Source organism: Periophthalmus magnuspinnatus, chromosome 24 (genome assembly GCF_009829125.3).
Source record: "Periophthalmus magnuspinnatus isolate fPerMag1 chromosome 24, fPerMag1.2.pri, whole genome shotgun sequence".
Classification (NCBI taxonomy): domain Eukaryota; kingdom Metazoa; phylum Chordata; class Actinopteri; order Gobiiformes; family Gobiidae; genus Periophthalmus; species Periophthalmus magnuspinnatus.
In genome coordinates, this window is record NC_047149.1 from 25,681,271 (window position 1) to 25,696,578 (window position 15,308).

Genomic DNA, 15,308 nt, shown 5'->3' on the forward strand with positions numbered 1-15,308 from the left:
ATTAAAGTTTAAAAATGTACTTAAAAACCAAAAAGTCAAAGTATTTTACAGATTGATTCTTTTAAAACTTCAAATGTGGAGATTTTGACGAAGATTTGAGCTGAATTTTTTGTTTTTCCGTTTTTATTTGTACATTTTTGATTTGTTTAAATTATAAACGTGTTAAAAATAAACCCTCAGACTTTTCAGCAGGTCTCAGACAATTATGAAAAATACTTTTACTTTCTGTACTTTCTGCTCCACTATATTTTTGAACTGGAAAAGTAAAAGTAAAAAGTATCATCTGTAAAATGTACTTAGGTAAAGCACAGATACATACTTTTTTTTTTTTTTTAACTTAAATGCAGTACTTTTACTCCTTTTACTTGCTTGTGCATCACTGGTTTAAAGTTTTTCCATGAGTCTCTTTAAACTCAACTTCACTCAAACTGTCCCACGCTGCAGTACCGCTCTACACCGACGGGGGGCGCTGTGGTGCAGTAAACGCGTCGTGCACGAGCAGCAGCAGCCTCCTCCTCCACCTCCTCCTCCACCTCCTCCAGTCCAGCTCAGCCTCCAGCGGTTGGTCCAGGGGTGAAGATGGATCCTGAGGCCGCTGTGGTCGCGTCCTTCCCGGGTCTGTGCTCCTGATGTGCCCCCGGAGCTCCAGCCGCCATGGCGCTCTGACCAACCCGGGACTCCAGCGCCTCCGCCCCGCGAACTGTGGCCGTCCGTGTAGCATCTCCACACCCTCTCCACCCCTTCTTCCACCTCACAAACCCCAACGCGACGCCAGTGTTTTGGGGGGAGGACTATTTCCGCAGCGTTTTTGCGTCATTTTGGACTTGTGCGCACGAATTCAACGAGTCCCCGCTCTGCAAAATGAGGTAAGATGCGGGTTTTTTGTGCGTAAAATCCACGTCGTGTGACATTATTGCGCATTTGTGTTTGGCGTCAGCGCACGTTCAGCTGCTTTTGGCGCTAAATGTGACGCAGTTGTGTTGAATCTCCGCACAAAAGAGCGGCTCGTGACCATGTGCGGGTCAGAGCGTCACCTGTGTGCGCCATGAGCCGAGCGCACGCGGCTCCGGAGCGGCTCGAGCGCGAGAGCATCCGCGGCTCAGAGTCACGTGGAGGCTGGCGGCGGATGAAAGGGAGGGAGGTGTTGTCATGGAAACCGGGGTCAGTTTGCTCCTTTAGCCGCAAAAGAGGAGCTTCAGCGGGAGTCCGGGTGTTTGTGGCGCAGATGTGCGCGTGTCTGAGGCGCGTGATGTTTTGAAGACGCGAGTTTAAAGGAAAAAAGATGAAAAATGAAAAGAAGCTGCGCAGATACACGCCCTCATACGTCACAGCCAATCAGAGACGAGAAACGAGCCGCAGCCCCGCGCGACGTGTCTCCTCCTCACCTCCTCCTGCTCCTCTACTCCTCCACTCCTTTACTCCTCCACTCCTTTATTCATTCACTCCTTTCCTTCTCCACTCCTCTGCTCCTCTGAGGTGGGGGCGGGTGGTGCTCACATGTACCGGTAGTTTGTTGTCGGTGCAGCTCCAGCTCCACAGATGAAAGCTGCTGTTATGTCCTTGAGCAAGACACTTAACCCCCCCTCACCCACACACAGAGAGAGAGAGAGAGAGAGAGAGAGAGAGAGAGAGAGAGAGAGAGAGAGTGTGTGTGATGTAAAGTGTGTGCACAGTGATAAAGAGCTGCATAAAAACATGACCTTTTACACAATTTACAGTCGTACAGTTTAAGACGAGAGTGTTCAACTGTTAAACACACAACATAAACACACAACACACACACAACGTAAACACACACAACATAAACACACACACAACATAAACACACACACACACAACATAAACACACACACGACATAAACACACACACGACATAAACACACACACACGACATAAACACACACACACGACATAAACACACACACACGACATAAACACACGCACACAACATAAACACACGCAACATAAACACACGCACCATAAACACACACACACACAACGTAAACACACACACACAACATAAACACACGCAACATAAACACACACACACACACAACGTAAACACACACACACAACATAAACACACACACACAACATAAACACACACAACATAAACACACACACACAACATAAACACACACACACAACATAAACACACACACATGACATAAACACACACACTGAACAGCTGCTCTTGGATGATCCGTGTCTTTTCCTTTTGTCTTTGTTTCGTTGCTGCTTCACAAATTTCATGTTTTTATGGCCCTGATGTTTTATAGAGCTGCTCTGTAGGGGGCGCCACACACGCGCACACACACACACACACACACACACACCCCCACCCCCTCACATACACACACGCACACACACACTTGATTCATGGAGACGTGTTTTTGGTTCAGGGTGAAATCAGGTCCTTGTGATGTAAATGTGTTTTTATTGGACGAACAACAGGGGTCAAAGGTCAGATATGGTTCAAATAGGTTGAGTTAGAGATTAGGTTATGGTCAGATAAAAGGGTGTGTGTGTGCGTGTGTGTGTGTGGGGGTGCGTGTGGGGGTGTGTGTGTGTGTGTGTGCGTGTGTGTGTGTGTGTGTGTCAGTGGAACAGCCGTTGATCTGGTTTAATCGACTCTTCCTCTTGTTTTTCTTTTATTAACATTGATGTGATTTTATTAAAGTTCAAATAAAATAAGAACCGCCACCTTAACGTGGTGGAGGGGTTTGAGCACCCGAATGATCCTGGGAGCTATGTTGTCGGGGGCTTCATGCCCCTGGTAGGGTCACCCATGGCAAACAGGTCCTGGGAGACGGGTCTGACTAAGAGCGGTTCAGAAGCCCAGCATGGAAAATAAAAGATCAAGGCCGGTTACGTCGCCCGGACTGGCGTTACCGGGGCCCCACCCTGGAGCCAGGCCTGGGGTGGGTGCTCGGCAGCGAGCGCCTGGTGGCCGGGCCTTTCCCCACAGGGCCCGGTCGGGCCCAGCCCGAAGAAACGACGTGGGGCCGTCCTCCCGTGGACCCACCACCTGCGGGAGGAGCCATGAGGGGCGGGTGCGGAGAGATCCGGGTAGCAGTCGAAGGCGGGGACCTCGACGACCGGATCTCCGGACATGGAGACTAGCTCTGGGGACATGGAATGTCACCTCGCTGGGGGGGAAGGAGCCTGAGCTTGTGCGGGAGGTTGAGCGTTACCGGCTAGATATAGTCGGCCTCACCTCCACGCACAGCTTGGGCTCTGGAACCCATCTTCTTGAGAGGGGTTGGACTCTCCATTTCTCTGGCGTTGCCCGCGGGGAGCGGCGGCGAGCTGGTGTGGGCTTGCTCATTGCCCCACAGCTCAGCCGCTGCGTGTTGGGGTTCACTCCGGTGAACGAGAGGGTCGCGTCCCTGCGCCTTCGGGTCGGGGACAGGTCTCTCACTGTTGTGTCGGCCTACGGGCCAAACAGCAGTGCAGAGTACCCGGCCTTCTTGGAGTCCCTGGGAGGGGTACTAGACAGTGCACCAACCGGGGACTCCGTTGTTCTCCTGGGGGACTTCAACGCCCATGTGGGTAACGACAGTGACACTTGGAGGGGCGTGATTGGGAGGAACGGCCTCCCCGATCTGAACCCGAGCGGTGTTTTGTTATTGGACTTCTGTGCTAGTCACAGCTTGTCCATAACAAACACCATGTTCGAGCACAAGGGTGTCCATCGGTGCACATGGCACCAGGACACTCTAGGTCGGAGGTCGATGATCGACTTTGTTGTCGTGTCATCTGACCTCCGACCGCGTGTCTTGGACACTCGGGTGAAGAGAGGGGCTGAGCTGTCAACTGATCACCACCTGGTGGTGAGTTGGATCCGCTGGCGGAGGAGGAAGCCGGACAGACCTGGCAGGCCCAAGCGCATTGTGAGGGTCTGCTGGGAACGTCTGGCGGAGCCCTCTGTCAGGGGGGTCTTCAACTCCCACCTCCGGGAGAGCTTCTCCCTGATCCCGGGGGAGGTTGGAGACATGGACTCCGAGTGGGCCATGTTCTCCACCTCTATTGTTGATGCGGCTGCTCGTAGCTGTGGTCGTAAGGTCTGTGGTGCTTGTCGCGGCGGCAATCCCCGAACCCGGTGGTGGACACCGGAAGTAAGGGATGCCGTCAAGCTGAAGAAGGAGTCCTATCGAGCCTTGTTGGCTCGTGGGACTCCTGAGGCAGCTGATGAGTACCGGCGGGCCAAGCGTGCCGCGGCTCGGGCAGTCACAGAGGCAAAAACTCGGGGTTGGGAGGAGTTCGGGGAGGCCATGGAGGAGGACTATCGGACGGCCTCAAAGAGATTCTGGCAAACCGTCCGACGCCTCAGGAGGGGAAAGCAGTGCTTCACCAACACTGTTTACAGTGCGGGTGGAGAGCTGCTGACCTCGACTGGGGATGTTGTCGGGCGGTGGAAGGAATACTTTGAGGATCTCCTCAATCCCACTGTCACGTCTTCCGAGGAGGAAGCAGAAACTGGGGACCCAGGGGCGGACTCGTCCATCACCCTGGCTGAAGTCACTGAGGTGGTTAGCAAGCTCCTCGGTGGCAAGGCTCCGGGGGTGGATGAGATCCGTCCTGAGTACCTCAAGTCTCTGGATGTTGTGGGACTGTCTTGGCTGACACGTCTCTGCAACATCGCGTGGCGGTCGGGGACAGTACCTGTGGAATGGCAGACCGGGGTGGTGGTCCCTCTGTATAAGAAGGGGGACCGGAGGGTGTGTTCCAATTACAGGGGAATCACACTCCTCAGCCTTCCCGGTAAGGTCTATTCCAGGGTGCTGGAGAGGAGAATCCGACCGATAGTCGAACCTCGGATTCAGGAGGAGCAGTGTGGTTTTCGCCCTGGTCGTGGAACACTGGACCAGCTCTATACTCTCCATCGGGTCCTCGAGGGTTCATGGGAGCATGCCCAACCAGTCCACATGTGTTTTGTGGATCTGGAGAAGGCATTCGACCGTGTCCCTCGTGGTGTCCTTTGGGGGGTGCTCTGGGAGTATGGGGTCCGGGGCTCTTTGCTAAGGGCTGTCCGGTCCCTGTATGACCGGAGCAGGAGCTGTGTTCGCATTGCCGGCAGTAAGTCAGACCTGTTCCCAGTGCATGTTGGACTCCGCCAGGGCTGCCCTTTGTCACCGGTTCTGTTCATTATATTTATGGACAGAATTTCTAGGCGCAGCCAGGGGCCGGAGGGGGCCTGGTTTGGGAACCACAGGATTTCATCTCTGCTGTTTGCAGATGATGTTGTCCTGATGGCTTCGTCGAGCCAGGACCTGCAGCAGGCACTGGGGCGGTTTGCAGCCGAGTGTGAAGCGGCTGGGATGAGAATCAGCTCCTCCAAATCCGAGGCCATGGTTCTCGACCGGAAAAAGGTGGTTTGCTCTCTCCGGGTGGTGAGTCTCTGCCCCAAGTGGAGGAGTTCAAGTATCTCGGGGTCTTGTTCACGAGTGAGGGAAGGATGGAGCGTGAGATTGACAGGCGGATCGGTGCAGCGTCTGCAGTGATGCGGTCGCTGTATCGGTCCGTTGTGGTAAAGAAGGAGCTGAGCCGGAAGGCGAAGCTCTCTATTTACCGGTCAATCTACGTTCCTACCCTCACCTATGGTCATGAGCTTTGGGTAATGACCGAAAGGACAAGATCGCGGATACAAGCGGCTGAAATGGGTTTCCTCCGCAGAGTGGCCGGGCGCACCCTTAGGGATAGGGTGAGGAGCTCGGTCACACGGGAGGAGCTCGGAGTAGAGCCGCTGCTCCTACACGTTGAGAGGAACCAGCTGAGGTGGCTCGGGCATCTGCTCAGGATGCCTCCTGGACGCCTCCCTAGGGAGGTGTTCTGGGCATGTCCCACCGGGAGGAGGCCCCGGGGAAGACCCAGGACACGCTGGAGGGACTATGTCTCTCTGGCCTGGGAACGCCTTGGGGTCCCACCGGAGGAGCTGGAGGACGTGTCCGGGGTGAGGGAAGTCTGGGAGTCCCTGCTTAGACTGCTGCCCCCGCGACCCGGCCCCGGATAAGCGGAAGAAAATGGATGGATGGATGGATAAAATAAGAGAAAAAGCTCACGATCAACTTTTACATATAAACTTTTCTGATTGTTCAATTGATACTTTGCCGCTGACGTCATCCACGGCGTGACGCTAACTGTGGGCACTGCTCTGTCTGAGGCTTTATTACACTTTAATCGGAGTTTTATTTTAACACAATCTGACCACAAAGAAGTGACTTAACAGGAAGAACAACTCTCAAATAACATTACAGTCACAAGCTAGCATTAGCATTAACATAAGCATTAGGAGGAGGCGTAGATGTGACAAGGAGGTGTGGATATGAGAAGAGGAGGTGGGGTTTTGTGTGGAGGAGGTGGGGGGTCTTTTTGAGGAGGAGGGGCGGGCCTTTGTGAGGATGAGGCGGGACTTTTTGCGGAGGAGGCGGGTCTTTGTGAGGAGGTGGCGTGTCTTTGAGGAGGAGGGGCGGGGCTTTGTGAGGAGGAGGCGGGTCTTTTTGAGGAGGAGGGGCGGGGCTTTGTGAGGAGGCGGCGTGTCTTTGAGGAGGAGGGGCGGGTCTTTGTGAGGAGGAGGCGGGTCTTTTTGAGGAGGAGGGGCGGGGCTTTGTGAGGAGGAGGCGGGGCTTTTGAGGAGGAGGGGCGGGGCTTTGTGAGGAGGCTGGTTCACTGGAGGAGCTCTACTTTCATAAACACGGCGGAAAATCCAGTGTCGCCGTACGGTCCGCGGGTTTTGGCCTTTTTTTTTTTTCAGACGCTCTTGTGCAGGTTTGACCTCTGAACCCTGGCGACCTCACTGTTAGCGTCACTACTTCCTGTTCAGTTTTATCTCTAAGAGTTTTTTTCCGAGTTACACTAAAATTAGTAAATATTTAAAGATCAAACAGTGGACACGGAGCTGCGGGTGGGTCAGGGGTCAGGGGTCAGGGGTCAGAGGTTAGGACGCTAGGGTCAGACAGTGGACAGGCATCTGCAGATTTAGAAAGAGACACGTTTGCGTCTCAATGCTAACGCTAATGCTAATTTTGAGGCATAATAAACATTAAAACAACACGAACTGAAATTTTCTACATTTATAAATAATTTGAATTTTAATAGGTTGTTTAATGTTTTCCAATTTTCAATAGACTGTGTGTCTGTCCAGAGCTGCTGACTCTGTTACTGCACCGTGACAGAGAGGGGCTTCAGAGGGAGGTCAGCCCAAAAGATCATGGGCCGCCCTCTCCCCTCCCTGATGGATATTTACACCTCCCGCTCAGCAGGGCCAAAAACATTAAGGAGCCCCCACCCTGGCGTCGACCTGTTTCACCTGCTGCCCTCGGGGAGGCGCTACAGGGCCATTAAAGCAACGACCACCACACTCAAAGAAAGTTTTTACCCCGAGTGCCATAACCCTGTTGAATTCATGTATGTACTGACCTCTGACTTGTGCAATATTTATCACAGTGCAATACTTGTTCAGTGCAGTATGTGACTCTGCAGTATTTACTTGTACATTTTGTGTGAGAGTTGTGGTCTGGGGTTTTAATGTTTTAATGTCTGGCACTAGTTATTTTAGTTACACTGTGTTGTAAGTGTCCCATGTGTGTATTGGACGGTGAGTTGTTTTTAATCTGTGTATGTGTAATGTGTGTGGTGTTGTACGTGTGTGCGGTGTTGTGTGTGGTGCTGTACGTGTGTGTGGTGTTGTGTGTGGTGCTGTACGTGTGTGTGGTGTTGTACGTGTGTGTGGTGTTGTACATGTGTGTGGTGTTGTATGTGTGTGTGGTGTTGTGTGTGGTGCTGTACGTGTGTGTGGTGCTGTACGTGTGTGTGGTGTTGTACATGTGTGTGGTGTTGTACATGTGTGTGGTGTTGTACGTGTGTGTGGTGTTGTACGTGTGTGTGGTGTTGTACGTGTGTGTGGTGTTGTACGTGTGTGTGGTGTTGTACATGTGTGTGGTGTTGTACATGTGTGTGGTGTTGTACATGTGTGTGGTGTTGTACACGTGTATAGTGATAATAAATGTATTCTATTCTATTCTATTCTTTTTTATTTTAAGAAAAGTGACTGTTAGCTTGGGGACACAGTGAGCTAGCTAGCGTCCATTTCCTGTTTCTTATTTGTTTAGATTAGCAGCGTTAGCCTCACTTACCTCGAGCTGTGTGCGGGGGGAGGGGACGGTTTTGGGGACAGTAAACTTTGGATTTGAAACCTCCGACCTGCCGTAGCCCGTCGGTCTGACCCAGCTCTCGCCCTCCTCTCGGGGCTCATCTCCTCCGCCGTTCGCTCTCCTCCGGGTCATTTACCCTCACTGTCTCGTATATATTGATTTATTTCCTGAGATCCGCGTCCTCCTTTTTCCACGGACTTTTAAAATTCTTAAAGCGCCAGAGAACACAGAGCTGACTCTTGTTAAAATGTTTCCTCCTCATGAACAGACCTGGAGTTGTGTTTTGTTTCATTCACACATGTTTGAGTCACACTTTATTATTAGTCTGTTACATCTCCAAAGCTCAAAACGCTCTGTTCCACCTTGTGATGTCATCAAGTGGTAGTTTTCATGTTAACAGCTCCTTTTACCTTTAGTTCAGAAGAGATTGGCAATAAATCCAGAAGCTGAAATTATCCAAATGATTCTAGAAATGAAGGTGTGTGGAGTTTAAAAACACAGCGGAGCACTTCCTGTATCACCACATGATGACATCACAAGGTGGAACAGAGTGTTTTCTGTTTGTGATGAGGAAACATTAGAACAGATCAGAAAAAATGGTAAAAATGTGCCTTTCTGTGCAGGGTTTACTTATTTCTCGTTGCGTCTGTGTTTGGCTTTAAGTACGGGTCAAATGCACAGGGTCAATCTGCAAAAAAGTGGACGCTTTTCCAGATCTTGATAAAAAATTGTGTTTCCTGTGAGTAAAAGTCTGTGGTTTGGGGCAGAGTTCAGATTCTGTAATAAAATATCATAAAATACTATAGTTAATTTGGGTTAAATGTCAGTGATTCAAAATTGGTCTGGTTTATGTCCTGAAAAGTGAGATCAAGTCCGACTGTGCTCGTGTGTCTAGAGCTGTAGCGCCCCCTGTGGACAGATGCACATCACACTAGAGCAGCACTTTTTTATACATTTGTACCAAAATGACGACGCGACGCTGCAGAATCCTACGAGTATCAACGATTAAGAAAATAAAACTGGAGAAGGAAGTGCGGACGTCACAGTGGGCGTGTTGCAGTGGGCGTGTCACCGTGGGCGTGTCACCGTGGGCGTGTCCTTCGCAGTCATGAGAGAGGAGACAAGGAGATAAGAGAGGATACGAGAATGAAGAGACAGAAGAGATGAGAATGAGGAGACGAGAGACGAGAGGAGAAGAGAGACGACAAGAGGAGACGAGAGGAGACGAGAGACGACGAGAGACGACGAGAGACGACGAGAGACGACGAGAGACGACGAGAGACGACGAGAGGAGACGAGAGGAGACGAGAAACGACGAGAGGAGACGAGAAACGACGAGAGGAGACGAGAGACGACGAGAGACGACGAGAGGAGACGAGAAGAGACGAGCGAAGAGACGAGAGAAGAGACGAGAGAAGACGAGATGTGAAAGAGGAGACGAGAGTGAGCGACAGTGGGCGTGTCACAGTGGGCGTGTCACAGTGGGCGTGTCACAGTGGGCGGTGAAATCAACAAAATGGCGTCTTGAAAATGATTAAAAAATTTAACTCAAACATGAATCACTCCGAACACAACTTCAGAGGCTCAACGAGAAGAAACGACTAGAACATAAATATCTCTGCTTTAAAGCTGCATTGTGTAACTTTTCTGAGTAATTACATCTCCACGGAGATGTAATTACTTTGTTTGGAACGTCATCTGTTTTTCTTGCATAAATCTATTTACACATGTTTTTATTTGCTCAAAAACACCTTGAAAAAACTCACATTCTCACCATGAGCGGCGTCGCCTCTCTCCACAGATCTGACCTGTAACTTGCCGTGGTGATGTCATGTACTTGTGTGAATAGAGGTAGAAGAGTAATGCTGCACTGCGGAACATTCCAGACAAAGCAGCAGCACCTCCACTGAGACAAACTTGCAGCTTTGAGTCGTGTTTTAAGCGGAAATAAAAACTGATACAAAACACAAACATTTGACTGAACGTTCTGCGTCGTACCGCCCCGTCACGACCGCGTCTCCTGTTCCGTCCCCGGCTGGTGGCGTCTCTGCCTCGCCTCGGTGTAAGTGGGTCTGCGTGCGCGTCGATGTGGCCGTATTGATCCCGTGTCGTCACCGGCTCCGCTCCGATCGACCGCTGCACTCGGGTCGCTCGAGTCTGACCCATTTGTGCAGCTGTGGTTAAACACGAGACTGAAACTGCGACGATTATCAAAAAAAAACAACAACTGCGATTAACGATTATGTAATGTTAACTTTAATAGACAATTTTATGGATGAGCAGGGGCGTCGAGTGAAATTTGGGGGCCCGGGGTAATAAGCCTCACATGGGCCCCCTGTAATACAAATGAATAGAAAGAGGGTCCAATTCTGGGCCCCCTAAGAACCTGGGGCCCCAGACAACAGACTCTTTGTCCCCCCCGTTGACTCCCCTGTGGATAAGTCATTTTTTTCTGCACATTCTGCTGATAAACGATTATTACGTTGACGATTATGTTTGTTGGTGAGTGTGAGTCGCTCTGGAGTCGCACCAGACGAAAAAAAAGTAGAATAATGAAGAAAAAAACATTTCACATTTACTCAGGTGCAACTTTTTCTTCATTATTATGCAGTTTTTTTGTCTGGTGCAACTAAAACAGGACTGAACCAGGACTGAACCAGGACTGAACCAGGACTGAACCAGGACTGAACCAGGACTGAACCAGGACTGAACCAGGACTGAACCAGGACTGAACCAGGACTGAACCAGGACTGAACCAGGACTAAAACAGGACTAAACCAGGACTAAAACAGGACTGAACCAGGACTGAACCAGGACTAAACCAGGACTAAATCAGGACTAAACCAGGACTAGACCAGGACTAGACCAGGACTGAACCAGGACTAAACCAGGACTGAACCAGGACTGAACCAGGACTAGACCAGGACTGAACCAGGACTGAACCAGGACTAGACCAGGACTGAACCAGGACTGAACCAGGACTAAAACAGGACTAAACCGGGACTAAACCGGGACTGAACCGGGACTGAACCGGGACTGAACCGGGACTAAACCGGGACTAACCGGGACTGAACCGGGACTGAACCGGGACTGAACCGGGACTAAAACGGGACTAAAACGGGACTGAAACGGGACTGAAACGGGACTGAAACGGGACTGAACCGGGACTGAACCGGGACTAAACCGGGACTAAACCGGGACTAAACCGGGACTAAAACGGGACTAAAACGGGACTAAAACGGGACTAAAACGGGACTAAAACGGGACTAAACCTTGATTTACAGACACAATAGTGAAATAAAAACCCCAGGATCATTTAAGACCAAAGTGAGTGACAGTTTTTCAATAGAAAGTGAATTGGAGCCAGAGTCGAGTGCACACATGATCAGTTTGTCGCGCGGCGGCTAGCGTGTTAGCTACGTCATGTACATAAACCGTCTGTGCTCTTGATCGCGTCTTGATTAGAAAAACCTCATTTGGACTTGAGTTTATTAAAGTTAAATTGCAGAAATGGACGAGGGCCGAGACTCACAGGACGATTTATCGCTCAGGCCCAGAGGAAATGACCCTTGACCCTTGTTTTCGCTGCCCGTTGTGTTAATGTTTTATTGAAATCCAGTGCAGTCGTGTGTGAGAGGTAACCATGGCAACAAAGTAATTTAATGAAGTATCGAGAATGTGACTGAACCAGGACTAGACCAGGACTAGACCAGGACTAGACCAGGACTAGACCAGGACTAGACCAGGACTAGACCAGGACTAGACCAGGACTAGACCAGGACTGAACCAGGACTGAACCAGGACTGAACCAGGACTGAACCAGGACTAAACCAGGACTGAACCAGGACTAGACCAGGACTAGACCAGGACTAGACCAGGACTGAACCAGGACTAGACCAGGACTAGACCAGGACTGAACCAGGACTGAACCAGGACTGAACCAGGACTAGACCAGGACTGAACCAGGACTGAACCAGGATTGAACCAGGACTAAACCAGGACTAAACCAGGACTAAACCAGGACTAAACCAGGACTGAATCAGGACTGAATCAGGACTAGACCAGGACTAGACCAGGACTAGACCAGGACTTAACCAGGACTTAACCAGGACTTAACCAGGACTTAACCAGGACTTAACCAGGACTTAACCAGGACTGAACTAGGACTAAATCAGGACTAAATCAGGACTGAACCGGGACTAGACCAGGACTAGACCAGGACTAGACCAGGACTAGACCAGGACCAGACCAGGACCAGACCAGGACTAGACCAGGACTAGACCAGGACTGAACCAGGACTGAATAACAAAATAATCTAATGAAGTTTTGTGAATGTGATGTTTATGTTGATGATTCTGTTTGGACAGATCTGGACCTTATATTTTGATTGTTCTTGTCTCGTTTTCCCTCACTCTGCCTTTAACTTACAAAGAGTTTACAGAGTACACAGTAAAAAACGTGTGGGAAGTACTCAGATATATTTACTTTACTACTTTACTTAACAAATATTTACTTTACCACTACTTTAGAGGAAATTGTTGTTTATTTTTCAGCGTACTTTTGAGTCTATATCATCAAGCAGTTCAGTACTTAAGTAAAAATTGTAGGTATTTGTACTTTACTTAAGTACATTTTAAACTGGATTAATTTTACTTGAGTACATTTGAGAGCAGTATTTGTACTTTCTACTCCACTGTATTTTGGAACAGGACTGAAAAGTAAAACTAAAGTAAAGTATTTTTTATTGTTGTCTGAGACCTGCTGAAAAGGCTGAGGGTTTATTTAAAAATATATAAAAATATACAAATAAAAACACATAGAAAAACACTTTTTACTCTTTAAGTACATTTACCAGTACAAGTACAAACAGGTACTTTAATACTTTGCATCGTTTCCTCGTCACAAACAGACCTGGAGTTGTGTTTTTTGTTTCATTCTCACATATTTAACACACAAACCCTGCAGATTTAGGCTGAGTTCTTCTCTCAAACTGAAAACACTCTGTTCCACCTTGTGATGTCATCATGTGGTGATACAGGAAGTGCTCCGCTGTGTTTTTAAACTCCACACACCTTCATTTCTAGAATAATTTGGATCATTTCAGCCCAGGAATTTGCAAATCTTCTACTGAGCTAAAGGTAAAAGGAGCTGTTCACTTTGAAAACTGCCACTTGATGACATCACAAGGTGGAACAGAGCGTTTTGAGCTTTGGAGATGTAACAGACTAATTTACATGGGAGCTGTAAACCTAAAAATCAGACCTGGAGTTGTGTTTTGTTTCATTCACATGTTTGAGTCACACTTTATTATCAGTCTGTCACATCTCCAAACCTCAAAACGCTCTGTTCCACCTTGTGATGTCATCAAGTGGTAGTTTTCAAAGTGAACTGCTCCTTTTATCTTTAGTTCTTTAGTAAATGGGTAATTAGTTTATCTCATAATGTCACGATTAAAAGGAAATAAAAAAATTTCGGATTTTCCAGGATTTATTTTGAAGTTACTTTAAAAAAAAATCCACATAGTAACTTTTTTCAATACAGAAAATGAGCGGTGGAAGTAGTACTGCATTTCGTACAAATACAGGGGCTAAAGATTACACAAGTAAAAGTATCACAGGAAAAATATTTAAGTAAAAGTATTTAAGTTTTCTGTTTAATGCACTTAAAGAGTAAGAAGAAAGTATTTCGCAGAGATTTTTAGCCCTATTAAAGCGTCAAATGTAGTGATTTTGAAAGAATTTAGCAAATTTTAAGTGATTCAAATGCTCTGTTCCACCTTGTGATGTCATCAGGTGGTAGTTTTCAAGTTAACAGCTCCTTTTACCTTTAGTTCAGTCGAGATAAGTGGCAACTCCAGGACTGAAATGATCCAAATGATTCTATAAATGAAGGTGTGTGGAGTTTAAAAACACAGTGGAGCACTTCCTGTATCACCACATGATGACATCACAAGGTGGGACAGAGTGTTTTCAGTTTGAGAGAAGAACTCAGCCTAAATCTGCAGTTGTGTTTGTGCGTTAAACGTGTGTGAATGAAACAAAAAAACACAAGTCCAGGTCTGTTTGTGAGGAGGAAACGACATTAAAACACAGATCAGAAAACAGCGTCATATTTCCTCTTTAAAATAATTGAAGTTGTTATTTGTGCTGATTCAAATGTTTTCACCCTGGGGGAACTTGCTCGTCTTGTTTTCTTCTAATCCTTTCACCGCATTCCCCGTCGCTCCCCGTTTCGGCGCTCCCAGGTGGATGGCGTTGGCGAGAGGCGTCGGATTGGATTATTCCAGACTAAATACGAGCGTAAAACTGAAAAAACTGATTTGGCGTCTGACACATTTGTTCCAGCTGCAGATGGAGGATTAGGAAACACGTAATGACACGGCACCAGCCCCCAGCTCAGCGCACACTCGGCTCTACAGCAGCAACCGGCGTCTGTCTAAGCTCCTTTATGTGGCATTTATAAGATCTACATGTGTGTCTATGGCGGAATGTGCAGCGGTTACCACGGCCACGCAACACGGTCAAATAAGTCTTGAGATAAGTCTGAAAATTCAATTTAAAAAAAACAATAGTGATTTGAAGAGCTCGTTTTCAAGAGCCGGTGATTGATCCGAGCGTTCGATTTAATTTTCAACAAAAAGGTGTGAGCAGCTAACTGCTAAACTGTTGGCTAATGCTAGCTAGCGTGCGACAGTAATGTTATTTGTGAAGGACTTGTTTAACAACACAAACATCATGTAACGCTAAGTCAGCTCGGCGGACTGACCGCTTAAGTAACGTTGTTTTACTGTAGAGGATCAGAAAACTAAATTCAGAAAAGAGCCATAAACTGGACACAGGGTAAAATGAAAATATGAATATATTATAGATATTTCAATGTGCATTTACATATAACCAGGTATGTAATAATATTCAATAGATACAACAACAATATGTGTATATGATAGACATGTATATTAATATATAAGACAGGACAAAATGCAATGAATGAAATGAAAATCAAACCAAAAGGACGACTTCAGTGCTGAATATTTCTAGTCCCGTGAAACTACTGAATGTCCATGTCTTTTGAACCGTGTTTCAAAGTTCAAAGTTCAATCCAAGAATAAATAAAGTTCGATTTCCTACCACAATGTGGTGTTTGTATCTCGCCATC

General features: G+C 48.1%; 1 protein-coding gene across 1 annotated transcript in view; it reads left to right on the forward strand.

Annotated features, from left to right (window-relative positions):
- Positions 1–547: 547 nt before the first annotated feature.
- Positions 548–15,308, forward strand: part of evlb (Enah/Vasp-like b) — an 89,367-nt gene continuing 74,606 nt past the window's right edge. Inside the window, exon 1 of the mRNA XM_055232068.1 lies at positions 548–866. Within this exon, the coding sequence (XP_055088043.1) occupies positions 862–866 (5 nt within the window). The 5' untranslated portion in view covers positions 548–861. The remainder of the gene's footprint in view (positions 867–15,308) is intronic.